The 16698-nt window shown below is 46.9% G+C and overlaps 1 protein-coding gene across 3 annotated transcripts in view; it reads right to left on the bottom strand.

Moving 5' to 3' along the window:
• IDE (insulin degrading enzyme) overlaps positions 1-16698 on the bottom strand; it is a 2084778-nt gene that overhangs the window by 1692267 nt on the left and 375813 nt on the right. For all 3 annotated transcript variants that reach the window (XM_069611370.1, XM_069611369.1, XM_069611371.1), the window contains one exon: positions 14543-14712. In XM_069611370.1, coding sequence (XP_069467471.1) covers positions 14543-14712 — 170 coding nt within the window. The remainder of the gene's footprint in view (positions 1-14542; positions 14713-16698) is intronic.

The following is a 16698-nucleotide window of genomic DNA, read 5'->3' as shown; positions in this document are numbered from 1 at the left end:
TAAATGAAATGGTGGTCGCCGCATAGCAGAGAATGCCCTGATTCCTACGTATATAGAGGAGCATGTGAGTAGGACCATCAATTAATTGAACATGAAAAAAAATGAAGGCCTCTGAAGATACAAATGATTGGTCTTGGTTGCTCAAAAATATTCAGCACTAACGATCGAAGTCTCCTTGCAAGGATAGCACCACAACCTCACTATTTTTTCATGGAATACTCACGGCCATAGGAGCATATTTTATAATCAGGAAGTCGGGCATGCATTCAGGGAACATGAGGTCATATGCCTGCAAGAAACCTGGTTATTGAATTCCCCCATGGCTATGTGATTCGCTTGCAGCTTGCTAAGGGTGGCAGGGGGGTTGTGATAGACGCTGTGGTGGCCTTTTAACCACGGCCTGTTTGAAGGAGGGGAATCAGGGTGTTTGTGGTATTTTTCAAACGCATATTAAATTGGTCGGCGATCCATCTATTCAAATATTAATTTTGAATGTTTTATTGGCACGGGAAAGTGATGGATCTATCCAGCTTCCTCCAACACTTATCCTCAGTTTTGAATGTGTGGTGTGAACAGAATAAGGGTGGACAAATAATTGTGGCTGGAGACCTAAATTCTGACTGCATGACACAGGGGGATGGTAAGAGTATCATATGTACATCTAGAACTGACCCTAAAATATTGAACGGGATGAAATGGATTAAGTGTTTGGATGGGATTGGCCTCAACCGCCTCATTGGGGAAGTGCAGGGGGACGTATCATATACGCCAACCTGGTCTAATGGTCTTACAAGTTCGACCATGGATTACATGTTTGTAACCGATTGGTTATTTGAAAAATGCAATTTATTGTAAAAATTGTATGCAAAAATTGTAATTTATGTACTTGCTCTCAATCCAGTCTGAGTGACCACTTTAGATTGGAGGCCACTTTCTCCACATTTCACTCCGAGCCAGGGGTGACATCTAGGGCTGATAAATCTATCTAACTCCTCACGCACTCGATTATTTTGGAATAAAGATTTAGCAAACAGGGTGAATGATTTCTTGGCAGCGTCATTAGAGCATTTTACCACAGCACAGAAACAAAGGGCCTTGCGCCCTGCCAATTTTGAGGCGTTTGTGGCAACTTTAATTGCACCCCAGCAGACCGTGAGGGGTGGCGGTATGGGGGTCAAGAGGAAGGTAACATGTACATGCCTTTGATAAAGAACTTGCTGCTAAAAAAAAAGCAACTCTGACAAGAGCTGAGGGCATTGAGATCTCAGAAGGTTCTAACTTTGGAGGAAGCCAATATACATCGCAAGCGGTTGTGCCAAACTTACCGAAATTGGGTAAGACATAGCAGGGCCAACAGACTGAAAGACGACGCTGAGGCGCTCTTGCGGTCCTCTAGGGCATTTTGGCAATATATAAATTCAGTCGACTCTAACCAGGCCGGGAAACAAATGAGTCTCCTGGAGTAACTGGTATTTACATTTTTCCACTGTTTATGCCGCACCTGCGGGAGCTTTAACGGGTCTCCATCCTATTGACAGGGACAGGTTGAATCTTGAATCATTCGAACCAGACATCGTTTGAGTGATTTATAAAAAAAATCACAACAAAAAACAAACAAAAAAAAAACAAAAAAAAGCGCTCCAGGGCCAAATGCGCTTTCAAATTTCCTCCTGAAAGCTGACCCAATTCTCTCGGTGAATGTATTAAGTGCTCTATTCAAAGAGGTGGTGTCTTGTGAAGTGTTTCCCTCTTTTTGGGCCAAGGCACTTACTGTTCCTATAATCAAGCCGGGAATAAGAACTAACTCGCTGAACTACCGACCCATTGCCCTCTTGGATGTTGACAGCAAGGTATTTCCATCCATCTTGCTGTCACACCTAGGAGGAGTGGGCTGTGTCCACCGGGAGATTAACAAAATGGCATACCGGCTTAAGGAGTGGTTTGGATACATCCCTGGATGGCGCAATGATCAGCATGATCCAACAACTTGTGCGGGATGGTAAATATAGGTCAGTATATGTAGCATCAATAGATTTAAGTGCTGCATTTGATGCAGTAGACTGGAACCTCTTGTGGATCAAGCTAAAGAGGTGGGGGATTCCAGAGGGGCTATCAAGACTCCTGGTGAGCTTCCACGAGTAGACCGAAATTCAGATATGCTTGAATGGCATGGGCAGGCTTTACCGCAGTTTTGCGACAGGCCGAGGCTTAAGGCAGGGTGCACTTCAGCACCCTGCTTCTTTAACCTCTACCTATCAGACGTGGGTGAACACTTTCCTCCTGCAGTATAGGCCAGTTGAGATAATGCTGGCTTTCGTATGCAGACGATTTCCTCCATTTCGACTGCAAACCAGTTGAGATGCAGCGTCTGCTGACAAAATTTGAGTTCTATTTGAGGAATCATTTGCTTCAGTTCAATACAGCTAAATTGAAAATGTTATACTTTTCAAAAAGCAAAAGAACAATCTATCCAAAAAGGCACATTGGACAAGAACCCATTATTAATATGAGGTCTTTGGTATACAGGCTACTATAAGTTGATCAAGGCTTCTAGACGGAAGAAATGGCCGTTCCATGCAACTCAGTAACCAACGTGAGAGTAGTTAGACGGTATGGGAAATACTTAAACCTATATTATGAGGAAAAGCTGGTCCCTAAAATCTTATATGTTATGAATATCTATTAACCTTGAGTGACTACTTGCCACGTCTGGAAGCCTTGGTCTTGCGGAGAGTGCTGGGCGTACCCAATGTGATCCCTATGAACAATTTCAGTACGATGCGGGAATTATATCCTTGAGCGAACTGGAAAGGTATTCTATTGCTAAGGAAAATGTGTCCAGTTGAAGGTTTGTTATTTTCAGACCTGAACAGCATCCTTGTTGAGAAACCAAGTTCGTAGCTGAATAGCCTATTTGAATATTTTTGTAAAATTCTAAAACACACTAAATTCTTCTCTTAAAGTGTGTAACAACCCTGAAAGACTGAAAAAAATGCTTGTACTAACAGCACTGGATTTACTATGGTTGAAAAAAAGCTTTTATTTTCTTCTTTAGTCCATTTCAGACATGATCACAAAAAACTGGGTTGTTTGGCCCCATTTTTAGCTTTATGTCCTGAAAAATGGGTTTGCAGAGCTTTTTTCCGATTCCGATGGAACCTTATCCCTACCAAGCAAGTTTTGATACAAAGAGGTTGCTGGAACTCATCAGGGGGCTGCCGGTATTATAGTAGCTCACCAATATCTGAAACAAAGAAAAATATTAGTTGCTTGTCCAGCAGTCCATAAATTGAGGCAGAAATAGCTACAAACATTTCGGAGATTTTGGGGGTGATGGGTCGGGGGGTGGATCGGGGGTGAGGGATTGGGAGTGGACACTGAATTTACTGAAAATGCCTGGGTCTTGTGTTTATCTGGTCATGCAACTTCAGCATTAACAGCTGTCGTTACTTTCGTAAAAGCCATAAGAATAGAGGATAAGGCTACCAAACTATTATGAAGTGACACCTTTGTTTGTAGGATTATTTTCTATGTCTAACTTGCCAGGCTAACTCTGGACATTGATAAATTGATTTTACCATGTAATAGCTTTTTTTATTTTAGAGTATACATAGTTGACAGTTTTATTTTCTTCTATTTTTTTCTTTTTCCTTCTTTTGTGTTTGTTATTGTTTGACTCATTACATTTATATCATGTAATCAAATATTGTAAAGCATGGTGTGAACTTTATTATTTTCTTTCTTGGGAACTTTGTTAAATATTAACTTGTTTAGCCAATAAACAATAAAAAAAGAAATTATACTACGCACAGAAAAAGCTCAGAGCAGCCCTCAATTGTCTAGCCTCCGCTACTGCCGCAACCAGGGACCATGTACTCCTGCCAAGACCGTGCAAACCAGAAATGTGTCCTCACTCAATGAGATAAAGCTGACAACTGAGCCCCATAAACACAGCTGCCCTGATCCTGCAGTTTTGCCTTCTGCAAATGCAGACAAATCTTCTCTGCAGTTATCCCTTTGACTGATCGACCACACTGCAAATAGCTTGTAAAATATCTAGTGCACTTATCAGGGCATTTCAGCATTTTCTTATGCCACCTTCCTCATTGTTCAGGCCAATTCATCCAGCTAGTCCAGGAAACTTGACGCACAAGTTTGTAACCATGTGCATCTCCGAAATGTAGGACTTGGAAAGGGAGGAGGAAAATCAGCAATTCTGTTCAGTGGATCAGGTGGGCCAAGACACCACCTTAACAATCAGTTTTCAAAGAAGTCTTTGTAGCTCAGTGGACAGTGAACTGTTGACAAAGGCCTCACTCCGGTTACCAAAGAAAGAATAGACGCCATCGAAGAACACGAGTACCATTTGTTGCTGGGACCCTATGTGGCCTCCGATTCGTTCTCCCAACAGCACTGAGCGACAGCGGTCATCAATAAAGTGGACCATAGCGTGTCCAACTTGGGGGCAGAACCTCAACCCAAAAGAGATATAGTGCTCCTTCTCTCTCAGGGCCCTGCTGATTACCAGGGGATTTCTCTCACAGAAGCTTCGAAAAATACCTTCGGAAGATGCGGTGGGGTGGAATAAATTTCTGAATGAAATTGCTGCGATTTCAACCGTAAACTTGACTGAAGATACTGCGAGTGAAACTTCTGACGGAAGTTAGTTGCTTCGGAGATGACCTTAGACAGGTAAGCCTTTTCTATTAACTTATTGAACTCTAGCTTGCCGTAAAACGAATGTCTCTATTAATTATAAGTTACTCACCTTAGTCCATAGTCCCCTTTCCTCCATACTGCATGGGCAATTATAACTGAATGTAGCCCCAAGGTGGAGGGGAGACCCTCCTTAAGCAAACAGGTTCCGGAGAACCGCCTGTTCGAACTCTGCATCTGATCTGGAGCCGGCGTCCAAACAGTAATGTTTGCAGAAAGCTGAGGGAGTGTACCATGTTGCCGCCCTGCTGATGACCTGTCAGGGTACATGGTGCTGAAAGGCGATGGCCGCTGCCTTGGCCTGGACCACGTGGTCATGCATGTTCGCCAGAAGGGGTCTATGCTGGCCCTCGTACACTTCCTTGAGGGCCGAGAACATCCAGCGGGATATGGAGGCTTTGAGGCCCGATAGCCCGGCCTGGCGCCCCCAAAGGGGATAAATAGGCATCTGACTTGTGGAAGCCCTTGGTCCTGTCCAGGTAGAATTTCAGGGCGTGCCAGAGATCCAGGAAATGCAGGACTCTGAGGCTCGTCCATCGGGTCGGCAAAGAATGTAGGAAGGACTATCTCCTTGTTTAATTGAAAGGCTGATGGCACTTTAGGTAGAAATGCCGGATGGGTCCGCAGGACCACCTTATCCTTGTGAAAGGTGGTGTATGGATCTGAGGCGACTAGGGCCTGGATATCGCTGACCCTGCGTGCCGATGTGAGGCCAACTAGCAGGACCGTCTTGATGGTGACCAGCCCGATGTCTGCCGTTGCCATAGGCTCGAATGGCTTGTGTGCAAGGCCACCCAAGACTAGGTTTAAATCCCATACGGGGTGTGGCTTCCTTATCTCAAGAATAAGTGAGCAGTAATAGGGGTTACACAAAGGACAGCAATTACTATGATTCAGACAAACACTGACTCAAGGTTTCTGAGTAAAAGAATATATATTTACTTATCAGTTGTTAACAGTTCACCTTTCTAAGCAAGTTAAAAAATCACAATCATAAATACACCACACCACTTCCCTTAAATTTCAGACAAGTTAAGCTCACAAAATGAAGTGGGAGCAAAATGGCACTCCAGCAATTTAAAAGGGAGGGAAAGACACAATTATTAGAAATTAGGCAAAACCAACAGGTAAGTACTCTGACCAATTGAACAAGAGAGACTACAGTGAGATCATCAGATAGAAAAGGCTTAGGGCCAAAATCAATGGTTCAAATGTTTTTTGCTCAAGATCACACAGTTCAGAGTAGTTTGTGGTAAAGTTTGTGGCACAGATTCCGGACGAGGTTGGTTGGTAGAAAAGTCAGTTCAAAGAGAAGAGAAGGACAAGCCCTCAGATTGGAGAAAGATTTCAAACACCTTCACTGCGGCTGAGCGAAACGCACAACCGGATTTGCACAGTACCTTAAAACGGAGAGGGGGCTGTAGCTGAGGCAGACATTCCTGGTAGTTCCTGCAGGCTCACAGTTCCTGAAGTGACCGTCGGACTGATCAGAAGTAGGAAGACTGGAGGGTCCAGCACTTCCCAGGGAAGAAACAAGCAGCAGCGCCAAACGACGAATAAAAGGTGCGCTCCTTAAAAACCAAGCAGGGTCCGACCTTCCTGGCTATCCTGCCCACTGTAGCTATGTACAGCAAATTCAACCAGAGGAGGGGTCCTTGCTTGTAGTTTAGGCAAACTGGTTGGTCCCACCAGCTCAAGGGAAGAAGTTTCCGGGAGGATCTTCTCTGTTGGTGGATTTGGAGATTCGGACCTGCAGGAGAGCTTCACTGGGCGGTTCAGTCGTGGTAGGGGTCCTCTTCGTCCAGTTCCTCGTTGGTTCTTTCGTTCCAGTGGCGACTCTGCTCTTCCAGTCCCAGAGGCCTGTTTTTTATGCAGTTTTCCCCCATTCATACAACCTGGATGTCAATCACACAGCAGGGTGGCTGGCCTGGCAAGGCCAGACCCCTTAGCCAATCGGACAAGAGTGCGACTTTGGTTACAAAGGGAACCCATGGCAGGGGTCCGAAGATCCCTCCTTCACATCCTGCCTACCTAGACAATCAGGCGCCTTAAGGAGGGCTTCTGTGCAGAAGCCTGTGAAAAGACAGCGAACAAAGGAGTCATCGCCGGTTTGGCGCGCAGAGAAAAACACTAGAAAGACTAACAAAAAGAAATGGCGAATAAACCCAGCCGGAGCCAAAATAAAATGTATTTGGTCAAGCGGGTTTATGTTCGAGGCTAATATAATAGCCTAAAACATTACCATATATATATATATATATATATATATATATATATATATATATATATATATATATATATATATATATATATATATATATATATATATATATATATATATATATATATAATAATCGCAGTAGAAAACTTAGGGTAGGTAGATACCACTGCCACCAGCCAAGTCTTAATGTTAAGGGAGCGAAACCAGGCTCCAAGAGGCACAGACAAAAAGGGATAAGAGTTAACCCTTTCCAATACTCCATGTAAGATGGGGTGTACTCGGTCTGTGGTTTGCGTGGGCTGTAGCTGTGACTTCTTGAGATTGAACAAAAAGCCCAGTTCGTGTAGCGTGTTCATCAGTGCATGGGAGGAGTGGTGAACTGCTTCTTGAGATGTCGCCCTGACGAGCCAGTCGTCGAGATAGGGGTATACATGGAGGCCCAGAGAAGAGCTGCCACCGCATTCATGAGTCTGGTAAAGATCCTGGGGGCCGAGTTGAGGCCAAAAGGGAGGACCTTGTATTGAAAGTGGAAACCCATGATCCTGAACTGGAGGAAAGAACGATGGGGTTGCCAGATCGGGACGTGCAGATACGCGTCCTTCAGATCCAGGGAGCACATCCAGTCTCCCCTGCATGTCTCCGCAATAAAGGCGGGAGTAACCATCTTGAATCTCTGAAGAGGTATGCAGAGGATGAGGGTGGAAAGGTCCAGTACAACTCTCAGGCCCACTTGTTTCTTCTTCGGTATGGCGAAGTTCCTGGAGTAAAAGCCTGAACCTCGCTGGGAGGCTGGGACTTCCTCACGGCCTGGCTCAGGACGAGCAACTGAATCTCTGCCAAAAGAGTTGCTGTCCCAACTTGGGGGAGGGGAGTAGAGGAGGGAGAAGAGGCCGGAATAGGTAGACTGTACCCAGGAGACTACTGATAGGATCCAGGGGTCCGCAAATTTCTGTCACCAAAAGTTGCCAAGACTTTTTTCCCTCAGAGGCAGAGTAGGGAGACTGGAAAAAGCCCTTTTGCCCCGCCCCCTTTTTGATGCTTACGCCGACTAGGGGTCGGCGAGCATTCCGGCTGCCTAGACCTGCACTCCTGGAAGCCGTGGAAGCATCCGGATGAGCTACCCTTATCTGAGCGTTGCTGAGACTGGGAATACGGTTGGGCGTGGCCTTTGTCAGAATGGAGAAAGACTTAGCTGACTGCAAGCTATTCTTGTCCAGCTCCTCGTCTGTGATCGAGCGGAAGAGGTTGCTGCCCTCTAAGGGCAAATCTAGAATACGTTCCTGGACATCCGTGTTGAACTTGGTTGCCCGGAGCCAAGCCATCCTTCTCATGTCCGTGGCAATGCAGATGGCACGTCCAGAATTATCGATGTGTGCTAGCGTGGATTCCATGATATCCTGCGCCACAAGCTTTGCCTCGGCTAGACCCGTCATGAAACGCGATTGGCTGTGGGAGGGGGGTTCCGGGAGGAGGTCAGCAATTTCCCGCCATAATCTCTGGTTAGCGGCCGCCAGCATGGCGCCTGCAATGACCTGACGCAGGTGCAAGGAAGCGTTGGAATACAGCTTCTTACCGTATGCCTGCAAGGTTTTCTCCTCCTTGTCCAACAGTGCCGTTGATGAAGAAGACAAGGACTGAGGTTTGGAGTACAGTGATGCCGCAGCGATCACCGAGGAGTGTGGCCGAGGATGGGAGGCGAGCAAGAGTGTATCCCCCTCCATCTGCCTGTACTTGGCGTCCAGGTGGTGGTTGACTGGCTGGACGGAGTGTGGTTTGAGCCAACCCTTCTTGGCGAGGGAGACTACATCGGTTTGCAGTGGAATTCCCGTTCTGGCAGAAGGGCGCCTCGTGAGGACTTCAGCGAGGACGCCCTCCGCCAGCTCTTCGACCTGTGGCTACGGCAGGCCCAGGTATTCCGCCGGGCCCGCAATACGTTCGTGGAAGGCCCTGGCCGATGGTGTGTCAGGATCTTCCTCCTCATCAGTATCCTGAGGGTCTGGGGGATCCTGTGGAGGAGGAGTATCCGGAGCCGGGGGATGGGGCACGGGGACCACCGCCGGTGGCTGAGTAAGGGGCGGAGGCTGATCTGGAACCGCCTGAGGAATAGGCTGAGGAGCCAGAGGAGGCGGCTGCGCCAGAGCCGGAGGCGTCAGCAAAGGTGCCTGTGGCGCCGCTAGCATAGCGGGGAGGACTTCACTGACAGCGTCCTTGATGATAGTCCCCATATCAGGAGACTTCATGAGGCCGAGGAACCTCTCAAAGATCTGGTCCTCACTGGCCAAAGAGGAGGAGGAGGGCACTGAGGGGGTTACTAGAGGCAACTGAGGCCACAGCCGAACCTGTACATACAGACGCAAGGGAAAGCAGCCCTGCGCATAAGAAGGGTAGGCCGTAGGCCACGTACCTGGTTGATGCCAGTGCCTCCTCCATACTCTGTTCACAAAAGTCTTGCAGAAGCAAACAGGTATCCTTTTCTGGCTTGTCGGCCATCTTGTTGAGCTGCCGACCACGTGGCTGCGACGTGCTGCTCAGCTCGCCTCTGCGATCCTCTGCCAAGTCTCTTATGTGTTGGGCGCGCGACCTGTCCCGCTCCTCAGGCATGAGCCCAGTAGGTGTATTAACCTCGACCCGAGGGTCGTTAGAGCTGCATTCAGGCGCCCCCTCGGTCGTACTGCTGGTAACAGGGCGTAGCCCCTCGGCCATGATGCCGGTACAAGGGCGGAGCCCCTCGGGTGCAAGCCCGGTAAAGAGGCTAGCGGCCCCTCAACCCTGGCACCAGGAGGATCCGAGGAACCATCAGCCCGAAGGCCGGCAGCTGTGACTGCCTCGGTGCGCGAGTTGGTAAAAGAACCTGAATGGTCCCTCCCGCGTGGGAGAGTCCCTGGGAAGGAGTTTCCCTTGCGAGGTGCAGATGAAAATATAGGCCCTACCTCTGGCCTGGAACGTCTCACGAAACTTTTGAGGTCCTCAGAAGGAGACCGCTGGAAAAGCTCCCTCCACCTGGCGAGTCTATTCTTCAGCGCTTTCGTGGACAGCGAGCCGCACGCCGAAAAGGCTTGGCAACCGTGGTCTGGGCCAAGGCAACATAGGCAGAGGGCGTGGGGGTCTGAAGTTGGAAAAGGCCCTTTGCAAGATGGACACCTGCTGAACCCTGTCGAAGTCGACATGCGCCGGGGAGGAGCTGTAGCGTCTGAGGACCGAGTACCTATTGAACAAAAAGACAAAAGAAGATGAGGAAGAATCCGCGCATGGAATTACATGGCCGAAGCCTAACCCAGGAGCGCTGGTGAATTCGGCTCGTTCCCGTCGGCACAGAAAAGGGGACTGAGGTGTGGCGCCGGAGGGCGGAGTCAGGGCAGAGCATGCTCCCAGGGCCGCGCCTCTAGATTTCGAGTGGAAGAAGATTTTTCTGGTGAAAAAGGTTCCGTCTCACATCCCTCGCGAGGGACGCCCATGCAGTATGAAGAAAAGGGGACGGGACGTAAGAGTATGAATGTATTGGTGAGGGGTGGGGGGCAAAGGGGGGGGGGGTGAATGGCCTGCATGCCTGCGAGCCTGATTGGCTGTCTGCATGAATGAATAGATTGGCGAAGGGGGGGGGGGAGGGGGGGAGATAAGCGTACACTGGGATTGATTCTGTGTGTAGGTGGGCCGCCACTACCGCTAGTACCTTGGTGAATACCCTTGGAGCAGAGGCTATGCCGAAGGATAGCACCTTGAATTAGTAGTGTCTATTCGCTATTTTGAAGCGCAAGAATTTTCTGTGCGCTGGGAACATTGAAATATGAAAGTGAGCATCTTTCATGTCCAAGGTTGCCATGTAGTCCCCCTTTTTTAGCAGTGGGATTACTTCTTGTAGCATTGTCATGCAACATTTCTGAGGCTTGACATAAGTGTTCACAGGGCACAGGTCTAGTACAGGGCGCATTGTTCTTTCTTTGGCACAGGGAAGTACATTGAATAGATACCCTTCTTTAGCTGGACTACCTGGACGATTTCTATGGCGTCCTTTAGTAGCAGTGCTTTGACCTCTTCCATCAGAATGCGCTGTTTCTCCTGCGTGGTTTGTCCTTGTCTTGGCGGGTGGTTGGGTGGCGTTTGTATGGGTTCTATGCAATAGCCTCCCGCCACAGTACAAAGTGCCCACTTTCCGATGTGAACCCCTCCCATGCGTGGGTAAACTGAGAAATGTGACCTCCTACTGGAGAGCCATGGGAGGGGACCTGTGGCAGGTGGTCATTGCTTTGGTGGGGTGGAGCCTCCTCTGGAGGAGGATCTGCCTCTACTTCGGGACCTTCTGTGCCCGCTTTGAACATTTGGTTGGGAGGACTGCCCCCAAGAGGAAACCCAAGATGAATTTCGCCCGCCATGGTTGTAGTTGGACAACATCTGGGAGCTTTGTCCTCTAAAATGGCATGTGTTAAACCTGCCTGTCTGCACAAAGGGTTTGTTTGCAAGTTATCTCAGGGATTTTAGGGTGTCATACTCCTGTTTAGCACTCTTCAGTGCGTCCTCGACCGCTTTACTTAATAAGGCGTACGGATCAATTGGCATATTTAAAAGGGTGGCTTGGATATGCAGCTTGAAACAATTGGCGTAACCATGCATGGCGTTTGAGGAGGGTACCCTCAGCTACTATCCAGCCTGCATAGTCTGCTGCATCCAAATTGTTTTTCAGGATGCAGCTTGCCACCTATTTACCTTCAGCTACTATTTGTAAAAGCTGTGTCTTTAGTGGCTCTGGGACCGAGTCTATATGTTGTGATACGTCGTCCCACTTGTGGCAAATGTAACTTTCCAGGAGCGTTGTTTTGATAACTATTCTCACTTGGTAAGCGGCGAAGGAAGATACCTTCCTGCCTAGGGTGTAAATATTTTTGCTCTCGTCAGGAGGGGCTTCGGCAGAGGCTAAAGATATGCTCGCTCTTTTCCTTGTTGTGGGGACCAAGCGAGTGTCAGGCTTTAGCTGCCCCTTGATGTACAATGGGTCTGACGGGGCCGGTCTAAACAGTTTATCAATGCAAGGGTTGACGGCCCTTGTATGACTGGGGGTAAGTAGAGAAGACTGAATGCGCGTTTGGACAGGTTGGAGCAGTGGAATTAACTGTGCTGCAGATCTCTTATCCCCGAGGATGTCCTCTACAAAGTCTACTGACGTGTGCCTCCTGGGTATCGATTTTAAAGTGTTCTGCAGCTTTTAAAAGATTATACTGCAGTTGGTTGTCCAAAGGGGAATCAGCCACTGGTTGGTCAGTATGGTCTGGGGATTGGAGGATGTATACATCGTCGTCATTGTATTGATCTGTATCAATGTTCCTTTGGTCTGCTAATGAGCCAGGGTCTTGGGAACCTTCAGTGTCATAATAGTATATGTCATCAGACACGTCTTGATAGGTAGATGTACTATGTTGTGTACGTTCCAGGTGGGCTCTTTTGGCATCGGGCTACTTGTCAGCTGCATAGACTTGAAGGGGCCCCTGGAGGTTGGCAAGTTGATCCGGGTGTTGATTCAAAAAGTCAACAAAACTAGACATTCTCCTCATAAGCCCATCAAACTTTTCCGGGGTCCAATGGGAGGAGCTTGATAACACTGTGGGAGTAGGTGTAGACAAAGGCTCTGGAGCAGGGGGCTGTTTGTGGTGCATTGCCCCAGAAAGGGTATCCCTAGGGGCAGAGTATTCCTTCTCCCTTGAAACCTTTGATTTTGAGGGTGGAGGCGTCAAAGATGGAGTTTTTCAACAGCTTTGCTTTGAGGAGGTTTTAATGAGTTCACTCATATTTGAATTTTTACCAGGGGCCGTTCACGCATCATTCGATGCATGTTCGGCCGGAACCCAAGAACTTTACAGATTTGCTTGCAGTGTCAGCAGCAGACTTTGGCGTCTGCTTCGGGACCCTGTCATGTGGCGAAGGCCGAGGGGACAGATTTTTCGGACCTTCCCTTTGACACGTGTGTGGCTTATCTGTCGACGACACGGGCCCCTTACGGCCATGGGGAGGGTGTTTAGTGTGGTGTGCAGCGAGTGCCTGAGCCGCCGGGTGTCGCGTCTGTTGCAGAACCGCCGGCCTGACTGTTGGGAGTCGGGGTCCGGCACGCGGGAATCCATCTGGTCCTGATCGCCCTCGGTGTAACTTAGGACGCCGATGCTGCCATCGCTGGAGGCTCCCTCGAAGTTCATGGCGGCCTCGGCTTGTATGGCGTAGTGGGCCCAGCATTTAGTTTTCCGGTCCTTTAAAGTTTATGACCGAAACAGTCTGCAGGACTTGCACTGTCTTTAGGAATGATTCCTAGGGAAGCAAAGGTTACACACTGTGTGAATCCTTCCAGGGAAACTTGTCACAGGAAGGACAGACTTTAAATGGTGTGTGTTCCATAGTATGGAAAGATGGCAGCATAGGGGAATAGGCATTCTCTAAATGAGATGGATTATTACCTCCCCCCACCCTCCCTGCTGTACAGAGCTGAGGCCTGTTGGGGCAGAGGTAAACGCAGACCAAATTGGTCGAGATGGGTCGTTGTCGACTAATCGTCTTGTCCTCGAAAGTCGTCGCCAGATATCTTGTGGTGTACGGTTGTCAAAGAACATAAATAAAGACTAACTTTAAACTATGTACAAGGGCGGTTCCGTGCTGAAAACAGGTCCTCAATAACCAAAGTCCCGGGAAGGGACTTCCCAGCTGCACTCTTCTGCACACTGCAGTGTTTCACATTTGCAACTCCGCTGCTGACTGGGTAGTGAGGCTCTCCACTGTGCTAGCCGAGTAAGGGAGAGGTGATATTTTTGACTGAGGGAGTGCAGGGGTGCCTTTTCCTTTGCTGCCGACTACGTGATATGCGTTTCTCACCACTTGACTCTCCAGAACCAGGAGTGTTATCTGAAAACAATGGATAGGGTCCTTATTGGACAATGGAGTGCTATGGATGGGGTTGGCTCCTAGCCTAGAGCCTGACTCAGTCTTGCGAGGTCAAGCATGGGGATGTCCTGGGAGAGCCATCAACTATGCTGATGCCTTTGCACAAGATCAGTCTTTGGCCGCATGCTCCAAGAGGGTCTGGGAGAGGAAGAAAGGCTCTATGGAATCCCCCACTTTACTTCCTCAGAGTCAGACACTTGGTAGCAGGGAGATATCTGTGGTCCCCAGAGCTCCTACAATCCAATAGAAGGTGTGGCTGCTGACTTCATCCCATAGGTTAGCACAGAGTCAAGGGCCAGAATGCCAACAAACCCATCTCACAGTTTCATATTCTCAGTTTGTCATTTTAAATTGCCCAGCTTACTCTGTTTTTTTCAGTGTTTGTCTTCACCCAGTTTCTTCTTGCTTCCTTGAAAATATATAATTTTTTTTTTGTTTTTTTTTTTTAATGGAGCAGCTCCCGGTTTCAAAATCATTTTATCGATTCTGGGATTTAAGGCAGCAGGTATGGAGACCACCAACACTTTTGATGAACGCAATTTGCAATACTGAAGGACCTTTATAAAAATCTTGATTTAGAAACAAACGCATAAAACAATCCCCACATAAGGGAAAAAGTGCATTGAAAATCTGCAACTTGACAACTATCAAAACAGAATTTCACTTTTTGAAACTAAGCTATTGACATACCTGTTCCAAATTTACTGAATGGGTGGCTGGGATTTCCTGTAGCTTTTTCCAACTGAAAAAGTCTCCAAGCATCATTCATCAGGTTTTTCTCATGCTCAGAATCTACAGCATTGACTTCCCTGTCTTTGCAGCTTTCATCAAACAAAGGACACAAAAAGAACTGTGCGAACCTGTTGACAGAAGCAAATAATTACTTCACTAATGAAGTCCCACATTATCACTAACATTATAATTGAGAAAACTCACAACAAAAATCTACATTGAAAAAGCATTTGCCAATTAGCAACATACAGCTTCCAATCCATAGGTTCTGCATATAGACTAAACATTGCTTCACTTCTTCTAAACGTACATATTTTAATTCTCTGAAACCTTTTACAATGATACTTGCTAAGCAGAAAAAACAGTAGGTGTTTCTCGCGCCTCTAAACACTTGTGTATAGGCGTGTTATAAATGCCATATCATCATAGGTAGTGACATTATAGGTCCTCTTCATAGTTAAGTATAGTTAACTGGAAGAAGTTTTAAAAATGACAAAAATCTTAAAAGAACCAGTTACCTGAAAAACTGTTTGCGATTGTATAAAGAAAAAAATGTAAAACTATTACTGGTGTAAATTGAAGAATATTAGAAAACATGTTTTAACCTTTCACAAGTAGTCACAATCCCCACAATCCTCTGGACACCATCACACGCACAGGGTGCAGGATGGAAAGGAGTAGGATGTGTTAATTTAAACCATGATACAGACACTTAGGAAATAGTTGCTTGCCACTAGACAAATGGATTTTTGATAGAAAAATGTCTAGCACTGCTTCACCATGTATGTCACATTTAAACTGGCACTCTTGCAACAGGACTAAAAGCAGTGGTATTATGCACCGTTTAAGAAAAAAACAAAGTAATCATGGTAATCAACTGTGTAAATGTGTATATGGCTCCCAAAATGAGGACTCAAATGGACTCCTGAAGGAAGCCATTTCAGAATCAACCTTTGGCATGCTGCATGAAATCAAAGCAAGAAGAGATCGATGACTGGAAGCCTGAAATTCAGTAGATGATGAATCCAGTCTGAAAGTAAAAAAACAGGAAAACCAACTGCACTAGATTGACGACCTAACTTAAACTTACATCTAGTTCATCTCTCGCCCCCCAACACTTTGAGTTGTGTGCATGCATACACGTATGGGAGCATTCACAGAGCGCACACGCATGCACACGCAAACACACACACGCAGGTGAGTATGCGCAGATGTGTGAGCTGTGATGATATTTGTCTACTAAAAGAAAAGATGGACAGAAATGGTTAGCATTAGAAAAGTCATCACTTTCCGCTTTTTGATAGGCATTTGCCAGGCACTCCCTTCATTGTGCTGCTATCCCACAACTACTAAGGGGCACTATTTTATGTGCAAGACCTTGAGGCAGTCCTTCCTTTTAACCAGACTGGACTTTCCATTCTATGACTTGCACTTTCATTCTCCGCTCTAATTTGTGGCTTACAAACGGCAGCATTCAGTGTATTACTTGCCAAGGGACTTTGCTGAAGGTGTTGCATGAAATTGAACCACATGGCAGCTATGCTTCCATCTGTTAAGATCAAAATGGATCTGCTTCATAGGTAACAAAACAAGTTTTCAAGATTTAGGGAATGCACTGTGGGAGGAAAGGATTGCACCACTGTTAGAAGATGGACAGATATTACACACAAACTCACTCCATAAACAGTCTCCATCATTTTGATTGACCTAAGCCCTAAATCTTCCTACAAGTGTAAAAATTGACCCAACAATGTCCTGAAGTTGGTGAGACAAAGGGGGACACTGAGGTATGCACAGAGGTAATTAAGGACCCTTTCTCCAACATAGGTCTAAGTAATCTTGGTGTTTAAATTGAATATGCGTAAAGTCACCCTAGTAGGGAGATTTCAACAAAGGACAAGCACTATCAAAGACAAGACTGGGTTTTAAATAGGCATCGTATAATGCATGGGTTTTGTGTATGCATTGTGATAGTGAATGCAATGTGTGAGCAAGGGTGCATGTGCAGTGCGAGTGTAAACGTGCATGTTGTCAGCAGGCAGACTAGGATCAATGAGTGTGAAACTAAAAGTAGGTTTTAACGTTAAAAGTTTATTTAAGTTGGCTACAAAGTA

Source organism: Ambystoma mexicanum, chromosome 8 (genome assembly GCF_040938575.1).
Source record: "Ambystoma mexicanum isolate Mex_15411 chromosome 8, UKY_AmexF1_1, whole genome shotgun sequence".
In the NCBI taxonomy this organism is placed as follows: Eukaryota; Metazoa; Chordata; class Amphibia; order Caudata; family Ambystomatidae; genus Ambystoma; species Ambystoma mexicanum.
This window is presented reverse-complemented; position numbering and strand designations above follow the sequence as displayed.